This window comes from Hypanus sabinus, chromosome 11 (assembly GCF_030144855.1).
Source record: "Hypanus sabinus isolate sHypSab1 chromosome 11, sHypSab1.hap1, whole genome shotgun sequence".
NCBI lineage: Eukaryota > Metazoa > Chordata > Chondrichthyes > Myliobatiformes > Dasyatidae > Hypanus > Hypanus sabinus.
In genome coordinates, this window is record NC_082716.1 from 20,656,644 (window position 1) to 20,675,642 (window position 18,999).

The window sequence follows — 18,999 nt, forward strand, 5'->3', positions numbered from 1 at the left end:
CATGTAACCCGATTGCTGCTCAAGGATTCCTTTGTATTGTAAACATGACCACAGAAACCCAGCCGTTTGCTGAAAGCCACAAGGCCAAAAAAGGCAAGTATGACTGCATGGTGCAGTTTTGGAGTTCAACTGGCATCCAGCCTAACATTAGTAGGGTAGATTATGGACAAACCAGAGTGAACTGGGATGCTGTGATCATTCTTGAAAAATACTACCAAACCAGTTTGATTTTAATGGGTATTTTTTTGATGGTTAGTTTAAAAATTTATTTATCCTCAATTTATTTAACTTCACAACAACTTGCGAAGGTGCAAAATGAACTCAGATTATTACATTCCTTGCAACAATTTTGCAGAGCACTGTTATTATGAACATGACTTTCTCACATAAATCATAATTTCTTCATCAATTTCCTCAAAAATTCTTTGTTTCTTCCTCACATTTTTGAGGAACAGCAGATAACCTACCCACAGAAAATGCTTTCTGACAAAAATTAAGTCACTACAATTATTTGCTTCACTCTGAATAGAATGTACTTCATATACTGTACCTTGCAGTCCATTTCAGCCATTTTTCGTTTAGATTCATTTAATTGAGTGAGTAGTCCCTTATTCTGGGCTGTGAGATATTGCACCTTCTCACGGAGGCTGCTGCACTCTTTTTCTGCTCGACACAGCTGGTTACTGCTGATTTGGTTCTGAGGTTTCCATGGGGGTAGAAACAGATGCAAGAAAAATTAGAAACTGTAATTTCCAAATTCCTTTTCTAAATTCCCATTTCACAAGTTCAGAAAAATAATGGGAAAAAAAGGCTAATTTCATTGGAATATCGCATACATTTTCTCCACAGGTACATCAATTAAGTACACTTATTTTCACATACTCTTTCAAAAGAGAGTAATGCTTATAGGCAACTACAGGCAATGGCACTTTGAAGATCATCAGGTTCTGAAGCAAAAATATTCCTTTTAGCAATGCCTGCTTGAATTCAGTGCCCTCTACAGTGGATCTGCTGTATTTGAGACCAGGACAAGATGCAGTTGGCTAAACATAACCAGATTGGATAAAAAAAAAGTAACAGTGTAAAACAGTAAAATATAAATCCCATTTGAATCTTTTTGGGCAAAATCAAAAATTTGTTTGTATATAGAATAAACTCAACAAAACAAATTATTTTCATGGCTAAAAAAATCTACTTGACATTCTACTCCCCTCCAAGAGAAATATGTATTGTTTACCACAGCATTAAAAGTTTTGTTCAGTCAAAACCAACTTACAGCTAACTAATTTTTTTTCTTTCAACTTTTCAACAGCTTGAATACTTTGCTATGAGACCAATAGTTTTATCTCTTGGTGGATTAAATCAGGAATTATTAATTTTCTGCCATAGCAATAATTTATAAGTAGCTTCAATAAGCCAAAACTATAACTCTACACTTCAAGGAAAACTGATCATCTGCATAGTGTGGCGACCCATTTCCTGGCACATCCGAACCGGCTCACAATTAGATAGCCTACGGAGGTTTGCGAGCACAGAGCTTTGGAGCCTCTGCGCCACGGGGAGCAGGTTGAGGGAGGCTTAAAAGTGAACTGAGGATTTCGAATAAAGTTTTTCCTTCAACTGCAGTTACCGACTCCGTGTTGTAATTTTAGTGCTGCGTGTAGCACACCGCTACAATTGGTGACCCCGACGGTCCAAACGATTTTTGGACCAGAAATGACCGACGCCGCCTCTGTTCATGCGGTTTCGTTGAAACTGCCGGGTTTCTGGACACAGCACCCGAACCTATGGTTCCAGCAAGCCGAAGCCCAATTCCACGTTCACCGGATCACCTCAGAAGACACCCGCTACTACTACGTGGTGAGCTCCCTCGACCAGGACACAGCGGCCCAGGTCGCGGAGTTCGCACAGTCGCCCCCAGCAGACGGCAAGTACACGGAATTCAAAGCCCTGCTCCTCAGGACTTTCGGACTCTCACGGCGCAAGCGGGCTGCCCGTTTACTGCACCTGGATGGCTTGGGCAACAGACCTCCATCGGCTTTAATGAATGAGATGTTGTCTCTCGCCGACGGACACAAACCCTGCCTCATGTTTGAGCAGGCATTCCTGGAGCAGCTGCCCGAGGACATACGCCTGCTGCTGTCCGAAGCGGATTTCAGTGACCCCCGGAAGGTGGCAGCCCAGGCGGACTTGCTGTGGAACGCCAAAAAGGTGAGCGGGGCGTCCATCGCACAGATCTCCCAGCCACGCTCCCGGCAGCAAACCAGTCCAGGCCCGGCCGCAGAGCCCGCCAACCCCTGGCCCAATGAACACTGGTGCTTCTACCACCAGCGGTGGGGCGCAGAAGCCTGCCGTTGTCGCCCGCCCTGCAAGTTCCCGGGAAACGCCAGGGCCAGCCACCGCTGATGGCTACGGCGGCTGGCCATCGGGATAGCCTCCTGTATGTGTAGGATAGAAGGTCGGGATGCCAGTTTTTGGTCGATACTGGGGCTGAGATCAGCGTTTTACCTCCGACGAGTTACGACACCCGCAGCAGGGCACCGGGTCCCCCCCTGAGGGCCGTGAATGGCAGCACAGTAAGGTCAGGTGCAGCTACAGTTCGGCTCCAGCCAGTTCACGTGGGACTTCACACTGGCCACCGTAGCCCAACCGCTTCTGGGTGTGGATTTTTTGCGAGCTCACAGCCTACTGGTCGACCTGCCCAGGAAGAGACTGGTACACGCCGAGACCTTTCAGACATTCTCCCTGGGTGCAGCCCAGTTGCCAGCCCCTCACCTCGGCTCCATCACGCTGTCCGACAACGACTTCACCAGGGTCCTGGCGGATTTCCGATCGGTTCTGGCACCACAGTTCACAGCAGCCATGCCCCGACACGGCGTACAGCACCACATCCTGACCCAGGGACCACCCCTCCACGCCCGCGCTCGGTGGCTTCCCCCGGACAAGCTCCGACTGGCGAAGGAGGGGTTCCAGAGGATGGAGGAATTGGGGATCATCCGGCGGTCTGACAGCCCATGGGCCTCCCCCCTGCACATGGTGCTCAAAGCGATGGGAGGCTGGAGACCGTGCGGCGACTACTGCAGGCTGAACGAGGCTACCACACCGGACCGCTACCCTGTGCCGCACATTCAGGACTTTGCAGCAAACCTGCACGGCGCACGGATCTTCTCCAAGGTAGACCTCGTCTGAGGGTACCATCAAATCCCGATGCATCCTGACGACGTCCCCAAAACGGCTCTCATCACCCCATTTGGCCTTTTCGAGTTCCTCCGCATGCCGTTTGGCCTGAAGAATGCCACACAGACGTTCCAGCGGTTAATGGACGCGGTGGGACGGGACCTGGACTTCGCGTTCATCTATTTGGATGACATCCTCATAGCCAGCAGCAGTCGTCAGGAGCATCTGTCCCACCTCCGTCAACTCTGCGCCCGACTGAGTAAGTACGGTCTTACAATCAACCCCGCCAAATGCCAGTTCGGACTTGATACCATTGACTTCCTGGGCCACAGGATTACTAAAGACGGGGCAACCCCTCTGCCCGCTAAGGTAGATGCGGTCCGCCACTTCCCCCGACCCACCACGATCAAAGGCCTTCAGGAATTCGTAGGTATGGTCAATTTCTACCACCGCTTCCTCCCTTCAGCTGCCCGGATCATGCGCCCCCTGTTCGCCCTGATGTCGGGTCCGAGCAAGGATATTACCTGGGACGAGGAGTCCGCCGCCGCTTTCGTTCAAACGAAGGAAGCTTTGCCGAACGCCGCAATGCTGGTACATCCCAGAATGGACGTCCCTACCGCCCTCACAGTGGACGCATCTAACACGGCAGTCGGTGGGGTGCTGGAGCAACTCATCGCAGGTCGCTGGCAACCCCTGGCGTTTTTCAGCAAACACCTGCGGCCACCCGAGCTCAAGTACAGTGCTTTCGACCGGGAACTGTTGGCGCTCTACCTGGCAATCCAGCATTTCAGGTACTTCCTAGAAGGTCGGCCCTTCACCGCGTTCACGGACCACAAACCACTTACCTTTGCGTTTACGAAAGCGTCCGACCCCTGGTCGTCCCGCCAGCAACGCCACCTGTCCTACATCTCTGAATACACGACGGATGTCCGGCACATCTCGGGTAAGGACAATGTCGTGGCGGATGCGCCCTCTCGCCCTACCGTTCATGCCCTTTCCCAAGGGGTAGACTTTGAGGCACTGGCAGAGGCGCAGCAGGCGGATGAGGAGATTCCGAGTCACAGAACCGCAGTCTCCGGTTTGCAGCTCCAGGACCTCCCCGTGGGCCCGGGTGAGAGGACCCTACTCTGTGACGTCGCCACCGGCCAGCCCCGTCCCGTCGTCCCGACAGCCTGGTGGCGCCGCGTTTTCGACTCCATTCATAACTTGGCGCATCCCTCCATCCGGACAACTGTCCGGATGGTTTCCAGCAGGTTCGTTTGGCACGGACTCCGCAAACAGGTCAGTGAATGGGCCAAAACGTGCATGCACTGCCAGACAGCCAAGGTGCAGCGGCACACCAAAGCCCCAACGCAGCAGTTCCATCCCGCCCACTGGCGTTTCGACCACATTCATGTGGATATTGTGGGCCCCCTGCCAGTGTCGCGCGGAGCACGGCACCTCCTGATTATCGTGGACCGGTTCACAAGATGGCCAGAGGCGGTCCCGCTCACCGACACCACCTCCGAATCTTGCGCCCGAGCCCTGATCGCCACCTGGATATCTCGCTTTGGTGTACCGGCCCACATTACCTCCGACAGAGGCGCCCAGTTCACCTCCAGCCTGTGGTCAGCTATGGCCAGCCTTTTGGGGACTCAGCTGCACCACACCACTGCCTACCACCCACAGTCGAACGGGCTAGTGGAGCGTTTCCACCGTCACCTGAAGTCGGCCCTCATGGCCCGCCTGCGAGGAGCCAACTGGGCGGACGAGCTTCCCTGGGTCCTACTCGGCATCCGCACAGCACCCAAGGACGACCTGCACGCCTCGTCGGCTGAGTTGGTATACGGCGCGCCCCTGGTCGTCCCCGGGGAGTTCCTACCAGCCCCACTGGGGCAAGAGGAAGATCCCGCAGCAGTCCTGGGCAGACTACGCGAGAAGCTCGGTAACCTGGCCCCCATACCCACTTCACAGCACGGGCGGCACCCGACCTGCGTACCCAAAGACCTACAGAACTGTAAGTTTGTGTTTGTACGAAGGGGCGGGCATCGGCCACCGCTGCAGCGGCCATATGAGGGGCCGTTTATGGTGCTCCGGAACAACGGGTCCACGTTCGTGCTGGACGTTAGGGGGAAAGAGGAGGTTTTCACGGTGGACCGCCTCAAACCGGCCCATGTGGACCTGGCGCAACCGGCCGAGTTTCCGGCACCTCGGCGCAGAGGCCGACCTCCCAGGCAGGTTCTGGCCCAGACTGTGGACATTGGGGGGTGTATCGCCGGTTCTGGGGGGGGGGGGGGGGTTATGTGGCGACCCATTTCCTGGCACATCCGAACCGGCTCACAATTAGATAGCCTACGGGGGTTTGCAAGCACAGAGCTTTGGAGCCTCTGCGCCACGGGGGGCAGGTTGAGGGAGGCTTAAAAGTGAGGCTGAGGATTTCGAATAAAGTTTTTCCTTCGACTGCAGTTACCGATTCCATGTCGTCATTTTAGCGCTGCGTGTAGCACACCGCTACAATAGAACAGTTTAAGCAAGAACAGGACCTTGGGCCCACCATGTTTTAACCCATTATAATGCTATTCCAAATTAATCCCACCTGCCTGCACTTAAGTCTGTATCCCTCTATTCCCTGCCTGCTTGTATATCTGTATAAATGCCTCCTAAACATCGCTGTTTACCTGTGTCTGCAACCTCTTGTGGCAGCGTGTCCCAAGTACCTATCACACAGTGTAAAATAAAAATAGTCTCACACATCTCCTTTAAACATTCTCCCTATCATGTAATACAAATGTTCCCAAGTATTTAACATTTCTAACCGGGGGTGGGGTGGGGGGGGGGGGAAGAGACCGATCTGTTCCTGTCATCATTATCTATATTTCCATCAAGTCACCATTTAGCCTCCGATGATCCAGTGAAAATAACCCGCTTGTTCAACCTCCCCTTATTATCATTAGCATAATCTACCTGCTGATGAAGTACAATTTAACTAAATACAAGTTCTATCAATGTTTCTTCAGTTATTACACAAATACCTCATGTTTAATTCTTCTTAAAAAGCCATTTGATATCCCATCCCAGCAGTGGCAAACAGATTGTTGTATTTTATTGCTAGTTTTGCCACCTTCAGAGGCAATTTCTGGCTCCACAGTGTTACAGCCTCCAGAAATGTGCCTCACAGACTTCTGGACCCAGTCTCAGAAAATCAACCTAATCAATATTTCCATTTCACACTGTTTTCCTACAGTAATTACAAATACTGCTTTACTCATTTAACACCTCCTCCAGACTGACCTTTTGCTCCCTTCCTTGTCCAATCACCATCATTGTTCACTTGGCGCTCCTTCATCACAAAATCTCTCCAGATTTCTACCCTACCACAGGCTTCCTTTTCATTTTCTGATTCCCTCCCCTTGGCATCTTAAAGGATGTTCATCTCGAATTGCTCCGAATTCAGACGAAAGCAACTCATCTGTCATGTTCAATGGTATTTCCAGTAAACCTCAAAGTTATCAACAATGACATCTACAAAGGTCATTAGAGGGAACCGCACAGCATCTCAGAAACAGTGTTACATATCTAAAGCGTGATTTAAGTGATCAACACTTCCTGAAATTAAACTTAGTTCTAATTTCAACTAATAGCCTTTTACATCTCATGTTAGAAAAATAAAGATTATTAGCATTATGAGTTGTTGCAGTGATGGACTGTAACCTGGAATACCAAAGCAGAATGGTCTAACAGATTCATACAGCATGGAAACAAACCTTTCAGCCACATTAAACAGCTGCATCCATCTGTATTACTCACATCATCCAACACTTGGCTTGTAGCCTTCTTGGCTCCAAGTGCTTGTTTACATGCTTATTAAATTCTACACCCATCACTCTCTGTCAGCACATCTTTATACTCTCTACTCCCCATCCGGAAAAGGGCTCCTATGAATCTCTCATTTACACCTTACCCTGAATCTATGTCCTTTAGTTTTGTTCACTTCTGATCAGAAGATAAGAGATTCCTGCAGTCTATCCTACCTATGCCCATTATAATTTTTCTACGTTAGTTGGTTCTTGATTGATTAATTGAGATACAGTGTGGAATAGTAATCTGATAATAATAATAGTGTGTAATAATAATCTGATCCTTTGAGCCATGCCACCCAGCAATCCCCTAATTTAATCCAAGCCTAATCATGGGACAATTTACAATGACCAATTAACCTACCAACCGGGACATCTTTGGACTGTGGAGGGAAACCGGAGCACCCAGAAGAAACCCACGTGGTCACAGGGAGAACGTACAAACTCCTTACAGGCAATGGCAGGAATTGAACCTGGATCATCTGTACTGCAAAGCTTTGTGCCAACCACTACGCTACCGTGCTGCCCTCTTAACTTCTTCTGCTCCAGAAAAAATGCACCTAGCTTCCCTCAATAAAAGGAAGGATTAGGAAAAAGAAAATGGAAAACAATCAGGGTCAGCAAATAGTTCACCAACCAACATACTGATCTCTCAGTATCCCCCAAGGAACAAAGTGAATAAAACTGGGAATAAAAAGAATTATACCATTAAGTCATGTTAGCATTAAATCTATGAAGCAAACTTTAATTCACGGGTAAAGTCAATAACTGCTGTTTGTACCTGTGTTTCAAGTTCCAACATTCGTTGCTTAACCTCTTTCAATTCAGCCTGTGTTTCTGCTCCTCTGAGGCGTACAGTCATCAGTTCATCCTGTAATTCACTCACAGCATTCTTTCGAGGTGAATCTTTCCACCTGCTAGTAGTTCTAGCCAGATGACGCTGGAATCAATTCGAAAATTAGAGAAAATGTCTATTATTTCGTTATGGGAATATTAACCAATAGACAAAGACAACTTATGTACTATTAGGTCTTCAGTTCAATCATACTAAATTCTAAAGGACCTAACAGCTTCATCAGTGGTTTATTAAATAATTCTAATGTTGTCATTCCATTGTGCTTTATTAGAAATTTGAGCCTGTCATTCTGTCCACTTTGATTTCAGCAAATTACCAGATTTACAATCTTATATACCTTAATGTTACACCTCAGATATCTTTTCACACATATTTTTCAGTCCTCCTTATTACATACACAATTAACTCTGATGCCATACTTTTCTTCACTGTAGACATTTTTTTAAAAGTATAAAACAGTTACAAGCAGTAAGACTGATCAACAGCTCTAGCTACCAACTCCACCATTACTTTATTACCTCGCATCAGTCATCTTAAGTACAGCCTAGTGTTGCTTTATGGATACACAATCAACTATCTTATGCAGTATTTATACAATATTTATATTTATTATGTTTTAAAATTATTACTATGGTGTTCTTTATCTCATTTTTTTTGTGTTGCATCAGATCAGGAGTAACAATTATTTTGTTCTCCTTACATTTATCTACAGGAAATGAAATTAAACAATTTTCAATCAAGGCAAATAAATAAACTATTGTAAATAACCTTTGAAAGGTCTTCCCTTGACATGCTTTTGTTGCTTGGCCTATGAAGTCCATCATTCTATTTTGATGATTACAACATTATTTCTACTGAATTTATTTACAATATGCATTCAAAATCTCAGATGGCTTCCCATTGACATAAAACTGGTGCAGCTACAATCTGCTCAATCATTTTGCCTTCACTTGTGACTAGCTGATCAAGAATGAAATTAGGCAAGAGTTATCCCACCCAAAAGGAATTCAGTGGTATCATTAATTGCATCAAACATTAAAGGCAGAAGGCTGAAAAGGAGGTGTAGATTACTTATATTATATTAGCATAAAATACTTTCCCCCACTGCAATCCATCAACTAAACTAAATGAGATTTCATCCTTTCAAACCACATACTTTGCTGCAAAGAAGTTGAAGAATTTTGTCATTAAAATTGGGAAAAATCCAGTAAGTTGCTAGTGTTACCCCATTCTATCTAGCCAGATTTCTAGGCTTCTACCGTCAAACTTGCATTTTTCTCATCTCACTCCCCACACCCACCTCCTGCACCTGACCCTTATGATCATTCAATTTTCCGTTCCCATGTGAGCTGATATTAATATTTGTTTTCTTACCATCTTTAAATCTACCTTCAACACACCTCTTCAAAAAACAAATGACTTTGTTCCCTTTTATCCTGCAGATGCTCCCTCATCTTCAATGATCGGAAGTAGCTCTCATAAACAGGCGTTGCAACCTCTAGCCCACATGTTCTTCTGCACACCACTGCTGTAATGCGTGGTTAGTTGAGTTACTATTGTCTTCCTATCAGCTTGAACCTGTCCGACCATTCTCATCTGACTTCTCTCATTAACAAGGCCTTTCACTTGCAAAACTGCTGTTCACTAGATACTTGTTTTTCACACCATTCTCTGTGAACTTCTGAGAATGTTGTGGTGCTTGAAAATTCCAGATCAGCAGTTTCTCAGATACTCAAACCACCCTGTCTGGCTCCAACAATCATTCCACAGTCAAAGTCACTTAGTTCTGATTTCTACTCCATTCTAATGTTTGGTATGAAAAACAGCTGCACCTCTTAACCATGCATATGATTTAAAAAAGCCGTAGTCAGTAAGGTTTCCTCAAGGAAAAATCTTGCCAGACAAATCTGTTGGAATCCTTTAAAGAAATAACACATAGGATAGAGAAAGGAGAACCACTTGATTTTGTGTACTTGGATTGCCAGAAGACCTTTGATAAAGTGCCACACACAAAGTTGCTTAACAAGCTACGAGCCCATGGTATTACAGGAAAGATTCCACCATGGATAAAACAGTGGCTGATTGGCAGGAGACAAAGAGTGGGAATAAAAGCAGCCTTTTAAAGCTGGTTACTGGTGACTATTGGGTCTATGTTGGGACCACTTCTTTTTATACTACATGTCAATGATATGTATGATGGAATTGATGGCTTTGTGGTCAAGTTTGCAAGTGATACAAATATTGAAGATAGGTGAAGGGTCAAGTAGTTTTAAGGAAGTAGGGTGAGTACAGAAGGACTTAGATTAGGAGAATGGGCAAAGAAATGGCAGATGAAATACAGTGTCAGTAAATGTCTAGTCATGCACTTTGGTAGAAGAAATGAAAGGGTTGACAATGCTCTGAATGTAGAGGAAACACAAAAATCTGAGGTGCAACGGAAGTTGGGAATCCTTGTGCAGGATTCCCTGAAGGTTAATTTGCAGGTTGTGTTAGTGGTGAGGAAGGCAAACGTGATGTTAGTATTCATTTCAAGAGGACTGGAATACAAAAGCAAGGATGTAATGTTGAAACTTTATGAAGCACTGGTGAAGACTCACTTGGAGTATTGTGCAGATTTGAACTCTTTATTTTAGAAAGGATGTGCTGCCTTCTCCCAATACAATAATACAGGTATCTATGGAGGTGTACCAGTTTACAGAAATGGAGGGAGTTTGGATGGAAAAACTTAGTAAGATATTTTATTACATCCTCTCAGAAATCCCATTATGATAGTAACCTCCCTGTTTGCTGGAGAAATTGTGGAAGTCAAAATGCAAACCATTATCATATTTTCTGGAAATACCCTGTTATCAAAGACAATTGGAGTGGGATACACTCCAAGACCCTACAAGACATCTTTAAATGTGAAATACCCTTAGAAAGTAAGACCGTATATTTTGGGTATATACCTCAAGAATGGTTGAAAAGAGATAAATATTTAATGAACATACTGTTGGTAGCTGGTAAAAAGACTCTTACCAGAAAATGGCTATCACAGGAGAGCCCAACTTTAAACGCATGGATGGAAATTACAATGAACATTTACAAGATGGAGAAGATAACAGCATTTGTTAATCATAAGTCAGAACAATTTGATTCAAACTGGGAAAAATGGTTTAATTACATAATACCTCATAGGCCTGATTTTATTCTCACAAATTATTGAATAAGTTGTAAAAAAAAATCACTCCCTACTTGTACATAGTTTTTCTCCTTTTGCTTGTTCTTTCTTTCCTCTCTTTTCTATAAGTGTAAACCTCAGATAAATATTAAGTGGAGATTTGTGGCAAATATGACTATATGATATATATGTATAGTATCTGAAATACATCTTATGGAAATGTTAGTTTGATGATGAACTTCAATAAAAAAAAATTAATTACAAAAAAAAAGGATGTGCTGAAACTGGAGAAGGTTCAAAGGAGGTTCACAAAAATGATTCCAGGCTTATCATGGCTTGTCATACGTGGAGCATTTGACGACTCTGGGCCTTATTCACTAGAATTCAGAAGAATGAGGGGTGACTTCATTGAAACCTAGCGAATCATGAAAGGCCTTGATAGAGCGTTATTGGGCAGTATATTTCCATGGTGGGAGAGTCTTAGAGGACACATCCCTTTAGAAAGGAGATGAGGAGGAATTTCTTTAGTTAAATAGAGTGGTGAATCTATGGAATTCTTTGTCACAGGCAGTTGTGAAGGTCAAGTCTTTATGTATATTTAAGGCAGAAGTTGACAAATTCTTGATTGGTCAGGGCATGAAAGGACACAGGGAGAAGGCAGGATATTGCAGCTGAGAGGAAAATTAGATCAGTCATTATCAATGCATATTTTACACAACCTTGAGATTTGTCTCCTGACAGGCAACCATAAAGCAAAGAAACACAATGAAACAAAAGAAGACCATTGAACACCCAGTGTGCAGAGAGAGAAAACAAATTGTGCAAACAATAAAAGCAAGCAAATAGCATTTAGAACTAATGTTCACGCAGCCAGGCATCATTGCATCAGATTCAGAAGTCCATTAGTTGCCAGTCAAAACCTCAGTTCAGGGCAGAGATGAGTAAACCTCGTGGAACAGCCAGCTGAACTCTTTCCTCTGGCCATGACACACTGACCATTTCAATCTGGCCCGGCACTTAAATCATTAAAACCTCAGGTCGCTCCTCACTCTCAGACCCAATATACTGGGTCTGATACAAAATATACAAAGCCCTGCTGCTTTGATCCAGACCAGAGCTGACCTTTCCAATTCAGCTCAATGCTTAAATTGATCAAACCTCAGGTTTTTCTTTGCTCTTGTGGGGTCCTTCCTTGCTTTTGGGCTTCAGCTCGACCCTGGCTTGCTTTGGTTTGCTGCATTGTATTGCCTCTGGGTCTGCTCCAGCAATGGCAATACACTTGCTCATTCCCCACTCTCCCACTCAGATACGTGCTGCTCCTCCAAGACTTCAGTTCACAGCACAAAAATGTCCTTTCAACTGCTACTTGGGTGGGATAACACTTGCCTAATTTCATTCTTACTCAGGCACAGAATCATCAATAAAAGCTTACTCACAATCCTGCAAATACCTATCTTTGGCCCACTCCTATTTACCTACACAATTACAAAAGCAATATCAGTCAAAAATAGTGCCAAATGCATGTCAATATCACTATTTTCAAAATCACTTTTACAATGTGTCTGACACTAATACTGAATGAGGAAAAACTTCCTCTAAGTATTGAGTGGATCAAAGACATTGCCTTTCTCCTGTCCCACCTTTAATCTGTTCTACAGTCTATTTCCTTGTATCCAAATCAATCCCTTTTCCATTTGCTTGTAACATTACCCAAGTCTATTTGTTATTGCTGAACCATTTTTGCTTTTTTCAGCTACAAATGTTTAAAATGGCCAACCTCTTGTTTTTTGCTATTAATAGGGGCTCATTCGCAACTCTACTGTTTGATCTAATTTTCACTGTACCATTCATCATTTATTCTGTACCTGCTCTCCTAATTAAGATTCCCACATCTGCTTCCAAAGTTTGTCATGGCTTGCTTGACCCACCTCTGAATTTTCCTTTGGTTGAACAAGCTTCCAATATGTTTGCACTCCTCCAATTTCCAGAGATTCAATTGGTCCCAAATTTAAATGGTCTGACAATGGTTGCAAAGGTTTCATCCTACTATAAACCATTCCCTATTACTATTCTTTACTTTGAATTACTCCTCAAAATCAAAGGCAAATCCTGCACTTAATATTTTATAGAATGTCAATGATTACAAGAAACATCTGGGCCATTAGCCTGTTCTGCTCCTGGGATTTTCTGTTGGTGGAGTCAGTGGTGCTTGTTCTGGCTCTGCACACAAGAAGCCTCACATAGCTGGCATGCTACACTGCTGAAGGGTCAAGAACTCGAGGACACAGCGTAAAGGCAGCTGACATGAGAAATGATTACAATATATGAGTGAAGCTTTTATATGCAGTGAATTGTTAAAATCTGAAATGAACCTTTGGACAGGTATTGGAGACTGGAAACAAAGAGGATGGATTTAATGTGAAGTTTAAAGTGAAATGGATGAATATCTGAAAGGAAAAATAAATCTGGAGGGCTTGGGAAAGAGGGTGGGGGTGTGGAATTTATTAGGTTGTTTGTATATAATTAACTTAATGGGCCAAAGGGCCTGTAATCTGTGCTGTAAACTTCCATGTTTGTTCATCAAGATTAAATTACTGCTTGAAGATCATCTTTTTCTATTCACCTCTAACTTCACGTAAATTCGGAAAAGGATAGAAAATACTTGGTTTCGAGGTTGACAATTTAAATTGTTACTGAATTTACAAAATAGTTATAGGACCTAAGCATTTATATTTTACCAGTTCTACAATATTTGTGGATTAAAATTGCAGTTCTGTGATCTCAAAAGACAGTAAATTTGGTAGCACAAAAGAATGTTTTAGAAAACTATCAAATTAAGCAATACAACCCAGTGCTTCACCTGAAGGCATAATCAACACTGCAACTGGTGGTTGCATTTAGTCACCTGACCAGAATATTCCTGAATAAATCACTGCTCTCAGGCAGTAAACTACACTCTGATTGGTAATAGAGTCATACAAGGAAAATGGACCTTTGGTTCACCAACTCTATGCTGACAATCAATCATCCATTTTCACTAATCCCTAGTTAAGGAAAGTTCAAGGTTCAAAGTAAAATTTATTATCAGAGTAAACATGTCACCACATACAACCCCAAGGTTCTTTTTCTGCGGGCGTATTTAGCAAATCTATTAGAACAAGAACTGTGCAAATACAAATATAAATAAATAGCAATAAATAACAAGCATGAAATAACAAGATAAAAAACCCTTAAAGTTAGACCATCCATTGTGGGAACACCAGATGTGGAATGAGTGTAGTTATCTCCTTTTGTTCGAGAACTTGATGGTTGAGGGATAGTAACTGTTCTTGAATCTGGTGGTGCAAGTCCTCAAGCTCCTGTACCTTCTACCTGATGGCAGCAGTGAGAAAAGAGCATGGCCTGGGTGGTGGGGATCTTTGATGATGCATGCTGCTTTTCTATGGCAAAGTTTCATGTAGGTGGGCTCAATGGTTGGGAGGATCCTACCCGCGATGTATGGCTTTTTATTTTATCCCCACATCCTTAACAAAGCCTTCCAGATTCCATGACTCACCAAAGCATGATGGCACTTTATAGTAGGCAATTAACTTACTAACCTGCACGTCTCTGGGATAAGGGAGGACCTTTGGGGACTGGAAAAAATACAAACCATCACCTGGTGTGCGAGCAAACTTCATGCAGATAGCTCAGGACTAAACCTGTATCTCTGGTGTTGCAACAGCTACTAGCTGCACCAATGTGCCATTCAAACAATGACCATCAAGATGGCAGCAGTGAGAAAAGAGCATGGCCCTGGTGGTGGGAATTTTTGATGATGGATGCTGCTTTTCTATGGCAACGTTTCATGTAGGTGGGCTCAATGGTTGGGAGCATCTTACCCATGATGCATCTCATCACGTGATGTATTAGACCCATTTCTTCTAATCCCATCTACCAGCAATTGGCATGTGGCCTTCTCTGTGCCACCAAACACCTGTGTAGTTATTTATTAACTATCATGGGAATACTTGCCTCCAACCACCCACCAGCGGTGCATTCCATATTCCAATCACTCCATGTGAAGCTCTTCCTCAGATTCATTCTAATACTAATAACCCCCTTACTAAACCTATGCCTTCTACTTTTAGAAACCTTTACTTTGCAGAAAAAGTTTCTTACCATCTATCCTGCCTGTGCCCTTCATGATTGGGTACTCCATCGGGATTCCCTTTGGTCTCAGGGATTACAGAAGTAAGATATTATAAGGATCCTCTCTGGCTCTAGGTTAGGGATGGCTGTGAAACAGAGGGAATCCTCAAGCCTTAATTCTACCGTCCTCTGGAAAAATTACATAAATTGATGTAGATTTCAAATATATGACCTTGACTGAGACACCTGCTATCAATAACTGATGTGCATGAAAGATAGGTATTTAGGTAGGATACTTTTAGGACATTCCCAGCCTAGCTTGCACATGCCTGACTTAAACAGACCATGTACATAAGAATGAGCAGCAGGAAGACCAGCAGGAAGGATTTGTCAGCTGCTTGGGAAATGGGGTCATAGCCATATTTGTAATTTGTAAACTGTTTGGGTTACAACGGTTCACAGGACCAGAACCTGCAGAGGACCTTCATCAACCATTTCCCCCAGCAGGAAGGCGAGTCCTTAAACAAGGAGGGTAAACTTTGTAAAGTAGGACTTTAGGGTGTTTGCCATCATTATAAACAGAACATGCTTCTGCCAGTTTATTTGGTTGAATCTCAACTATCCCTGGGGAGGGAAAAAAATCACTTTAAGTGGTTTTTAATTAAATGATTAAATTAAGAGATTAATTTAATCACTTAATAAAGTGATTTATTAAGTTTAATAAAATGATGATTAAATGATTTTAAGTGATTTGTTATAAGCTAACATATATAAGAAACACAGTATCTCGCTGCAGTAAAGGACTAATTTGCATGTCTAGTCTATTAATTAATATTAATGTACACTCATAAACCACAGCAAGAATAAGTCTGCGAAAAGCCCCAACTTACTAATTTATCCAATACTTGGTGTGCTGAATTTCATAAAGGTGCCAGTCTTCCAAAGTGAACTTAAAGAACAGTGATTTCATATTCAATCAAGGGTGGTTGAATATCCTGTCATAACGCTTTTCAATTTGTATAGCTTTTCTGTGATAGCTAGTATTAAAGTAGAGAGAGTCCTGGACTTGGGTTAAAAACATGACTGGGAGGAAGGGGAGGGAATTGGTGGGGAGGGGTGGAGACAAAGAGGGAGCCGAGGAAATAAATTATGTGGGATTCATGTGGAGAAAATTATTTACCCTAATGTATATTAATGTCCACACTAAATGTGACCAAAGAAGATTTGCACACAATATACTCTGGTAAGCCAGAGAAAAGGTCGACTTGGTCAGACTGATACACCAATTAAAACCAAGTATCACTTACTTTTCCCACCTACTTCTGCAAATATCAGATCAAATTTTAGGTGCTTTTTATGCCACATTGAAAAATTATTTGCGTTCTGACTACTTAATACCACTGACATCATGAGAAGTCTTTAACTGAACAAACCGCATTCTTACTGCCATCTACTGAATCAAACAACTATTACAGATAAGAATGTGAATTCATGAACTCTTCAACTTTCATTATTAGACGAAGTAACTGACTGAAACTATAACCACCTCAGTACCAGTGGGAAATTCAGATGGTGCCCAGGCAGAACGAAATGAATCTAGAGCAAAGAATACCACATATTTCTACACTCATATCAGTACTAATAATGTTATTAAGAAGATCTGCATGACATTATAAGAGCATAACAGTAGGCGGCCTTTTGACTCCTCTACCATTCAATTTCTGGGTGATGGGATGGAGATACATCTCTACTAAATGAGGTGTAGGGCATTCCTTCTCTTTGCTAGCCTGCAAGTCACTCTTGGACAAGATTTAGCAACTGCTTACCACCCCCACCCCCCATCACTGATCAGGATCACATGAAGCCATGGGAGTAGGTATGAACAGCAGGAGCATATCACAAGTCCTGGTTAGTCAGCCAGTGGCACCAGACAGTCTACTGAAGAGTATTGATAATGGCTGGGTCACAGCCTAGAAGGTAATGGTAAATCACTGCTGTAGAAAAATTTACCAAGGACAATCATGGTCCTGACTATGATCAACCACTTCATAAGACATGGCACATAATGATGATGCTGATGATGACAACCATTCAATTAGCGGATCTTTTTTCTCTGGGTCACTTAATCTGCTCCATCCAAAAATCCTTCGATTGCCTTAATATTAAAGATCTCAATTGTGAATACATTCATGATATGATTCCTCACTGCTCTGCTGGGTAGAAAAGTCCAAAGGTTTACTATCTTCAGATGAATGTTTTTCTCATCTCAGCTCTGGATGAATGATCCCTCGTATTAAGACTCCTTGACAACTCACCCATCATTCCATCATCTACTCCAAGCCCCATGTTTCAATAAAATTAGCATACATTCTTCTAAACCTGTATGTGCAGTCTGAATTTTTCATAATGTCGGCCATCCTTTGCTCCAAGAATTAATCTGCACCTTACAATTCCTTATTTACTACCCCTCCTTTCTTCAACAATGGCCTTATACATGTTACCTTCCATTCAGTTGTAACCATTTTAGTGTCTACAGAACTTTTGAGAAGACAACTAAATGCATTCATCAGCTCCAAAGCCACACCTATCAAAGCTGTTATAAGTGCAGCTCATTGGCATGGTTGTTGAACATAGAAGAGTAGGGTTAGGGTTAGCATTACGATTAATACTGACCTTAGGCCAGTGATGTTGTGCCAATCCTTTAATTTACTCTAAAATCAAGCTAACCCTTTCCTCCCACATAGTCCTCCATTTTTCCATCATCCAAGTGTTTCTTAAATGCCATGGATATAGCTGTGTATTCCATGCACCCACCACTCTTTGTAAAAAAAAAACACTTACCCTTATACTTTCTTCCTATCTTGTATTAGCTGGGAAAAGTCTCTGGCTATCCACTCAAACTTATCATCTGATACACCTATGAAGTCACCTCTCATTCTCCTTCGCTCCAAAGAGAAAAGCCCTAGCTCACTCAAACTATCTTCATAAAACATGCCCTCTAGTCCAGGGATCATTCTGGTAAATCTCCTCTGCACCCTCTCTAAAGCTTCCACATCCTTCCTATAATGAGGCTACCAGCACTGAGCACAATATTCCAAGTCTGCCTAAACAGGTTTTTATCAAGTTGAAACATTAACTCACAGCTTTCGAACTCAACCCCTGGCTAATGAAGATCAAAAGCCATGTGCCTTCGTAACAATCCTTTTCAAAAAATAAAGATATTGACAGCTTTGACTTCCCAGAAAGAATTAAAAATGTAACATTCCACTAGGGTTGAAAGAATACCAGGCTTAATTGAAATGGCAAGCCACATTTCCAAAGGTATCAATGAACTTAGTGATTCTATGACAAACATAAATTTTCAGCTTTTCTGGTGACACCCTTCTGACCAACATTTTAAATTTAATCCAATGTGTTGCAGTAGTATTTTTACTCCAGACCTTCAGGTTACTTTTTTCATCCTTTCTTCAGCACCAACTCCTGCTGTTCAATAACAAGAACAGTTGTCACGTACCTTGAAGCTTAACATGAAAATGTGTGTTATAGTACACTGGGTTTTCATCCAAATCAGACACCATTCCTTCACGATTGCTGGGTTGAAAACATGGAACTGTGGAATGGGAATAAAGGGGGCCTTTTCTGGTTGGCTGCCAGTAACAAGTAATGTTCCTTAGAGGTTAGTATTGGAGACACTGCTTTTCACATTGTTTGTCAATGATTTGGATAATGGAATTGATGGCTTTGTGACAAATTTTGCAGATGACACATAGATAGGTGCCGGGGTAGGTAGTGCTGAGGAAGCAATGCGATTGCAGCATGACTTGGAACAAATTGGAAGA

At 43.1% G+C, this 18,999-nt stretch overlaps 1 protein-coding gene across 4 annotated transcripts in view; it reads right to left on the minus strand.

Moving 5' to 3' along the window:
* The window catches only part of LOC132401748 (ecotropic viral integration site 5 protein homolog), a 269,778-nt gene that overhangs the window by 106,835 nt on the left and 143,944 nt on the right, over positions 1 to 18,999 (minus strand). For all 4 annotated transcript variants that reach the window (XM_059983911.1, XM_059983913.1, XM_059983912.1 and 1 more), the window contains 2 exons: positions 7,795 to 7,953; positions 551 to 697 (listed from right to left, as the gene is read on the minus strand). In XM_059983911.1, coding sequence (XP_059839894.1) covers positions 551 to 697; positions 7,795 to 7,953 — 306 coding nt within the window. The remainder of the gene's footprint in view (positions 1 to 550; positions 698 to 7,794; positions 7,954 to 18,999) is intronic.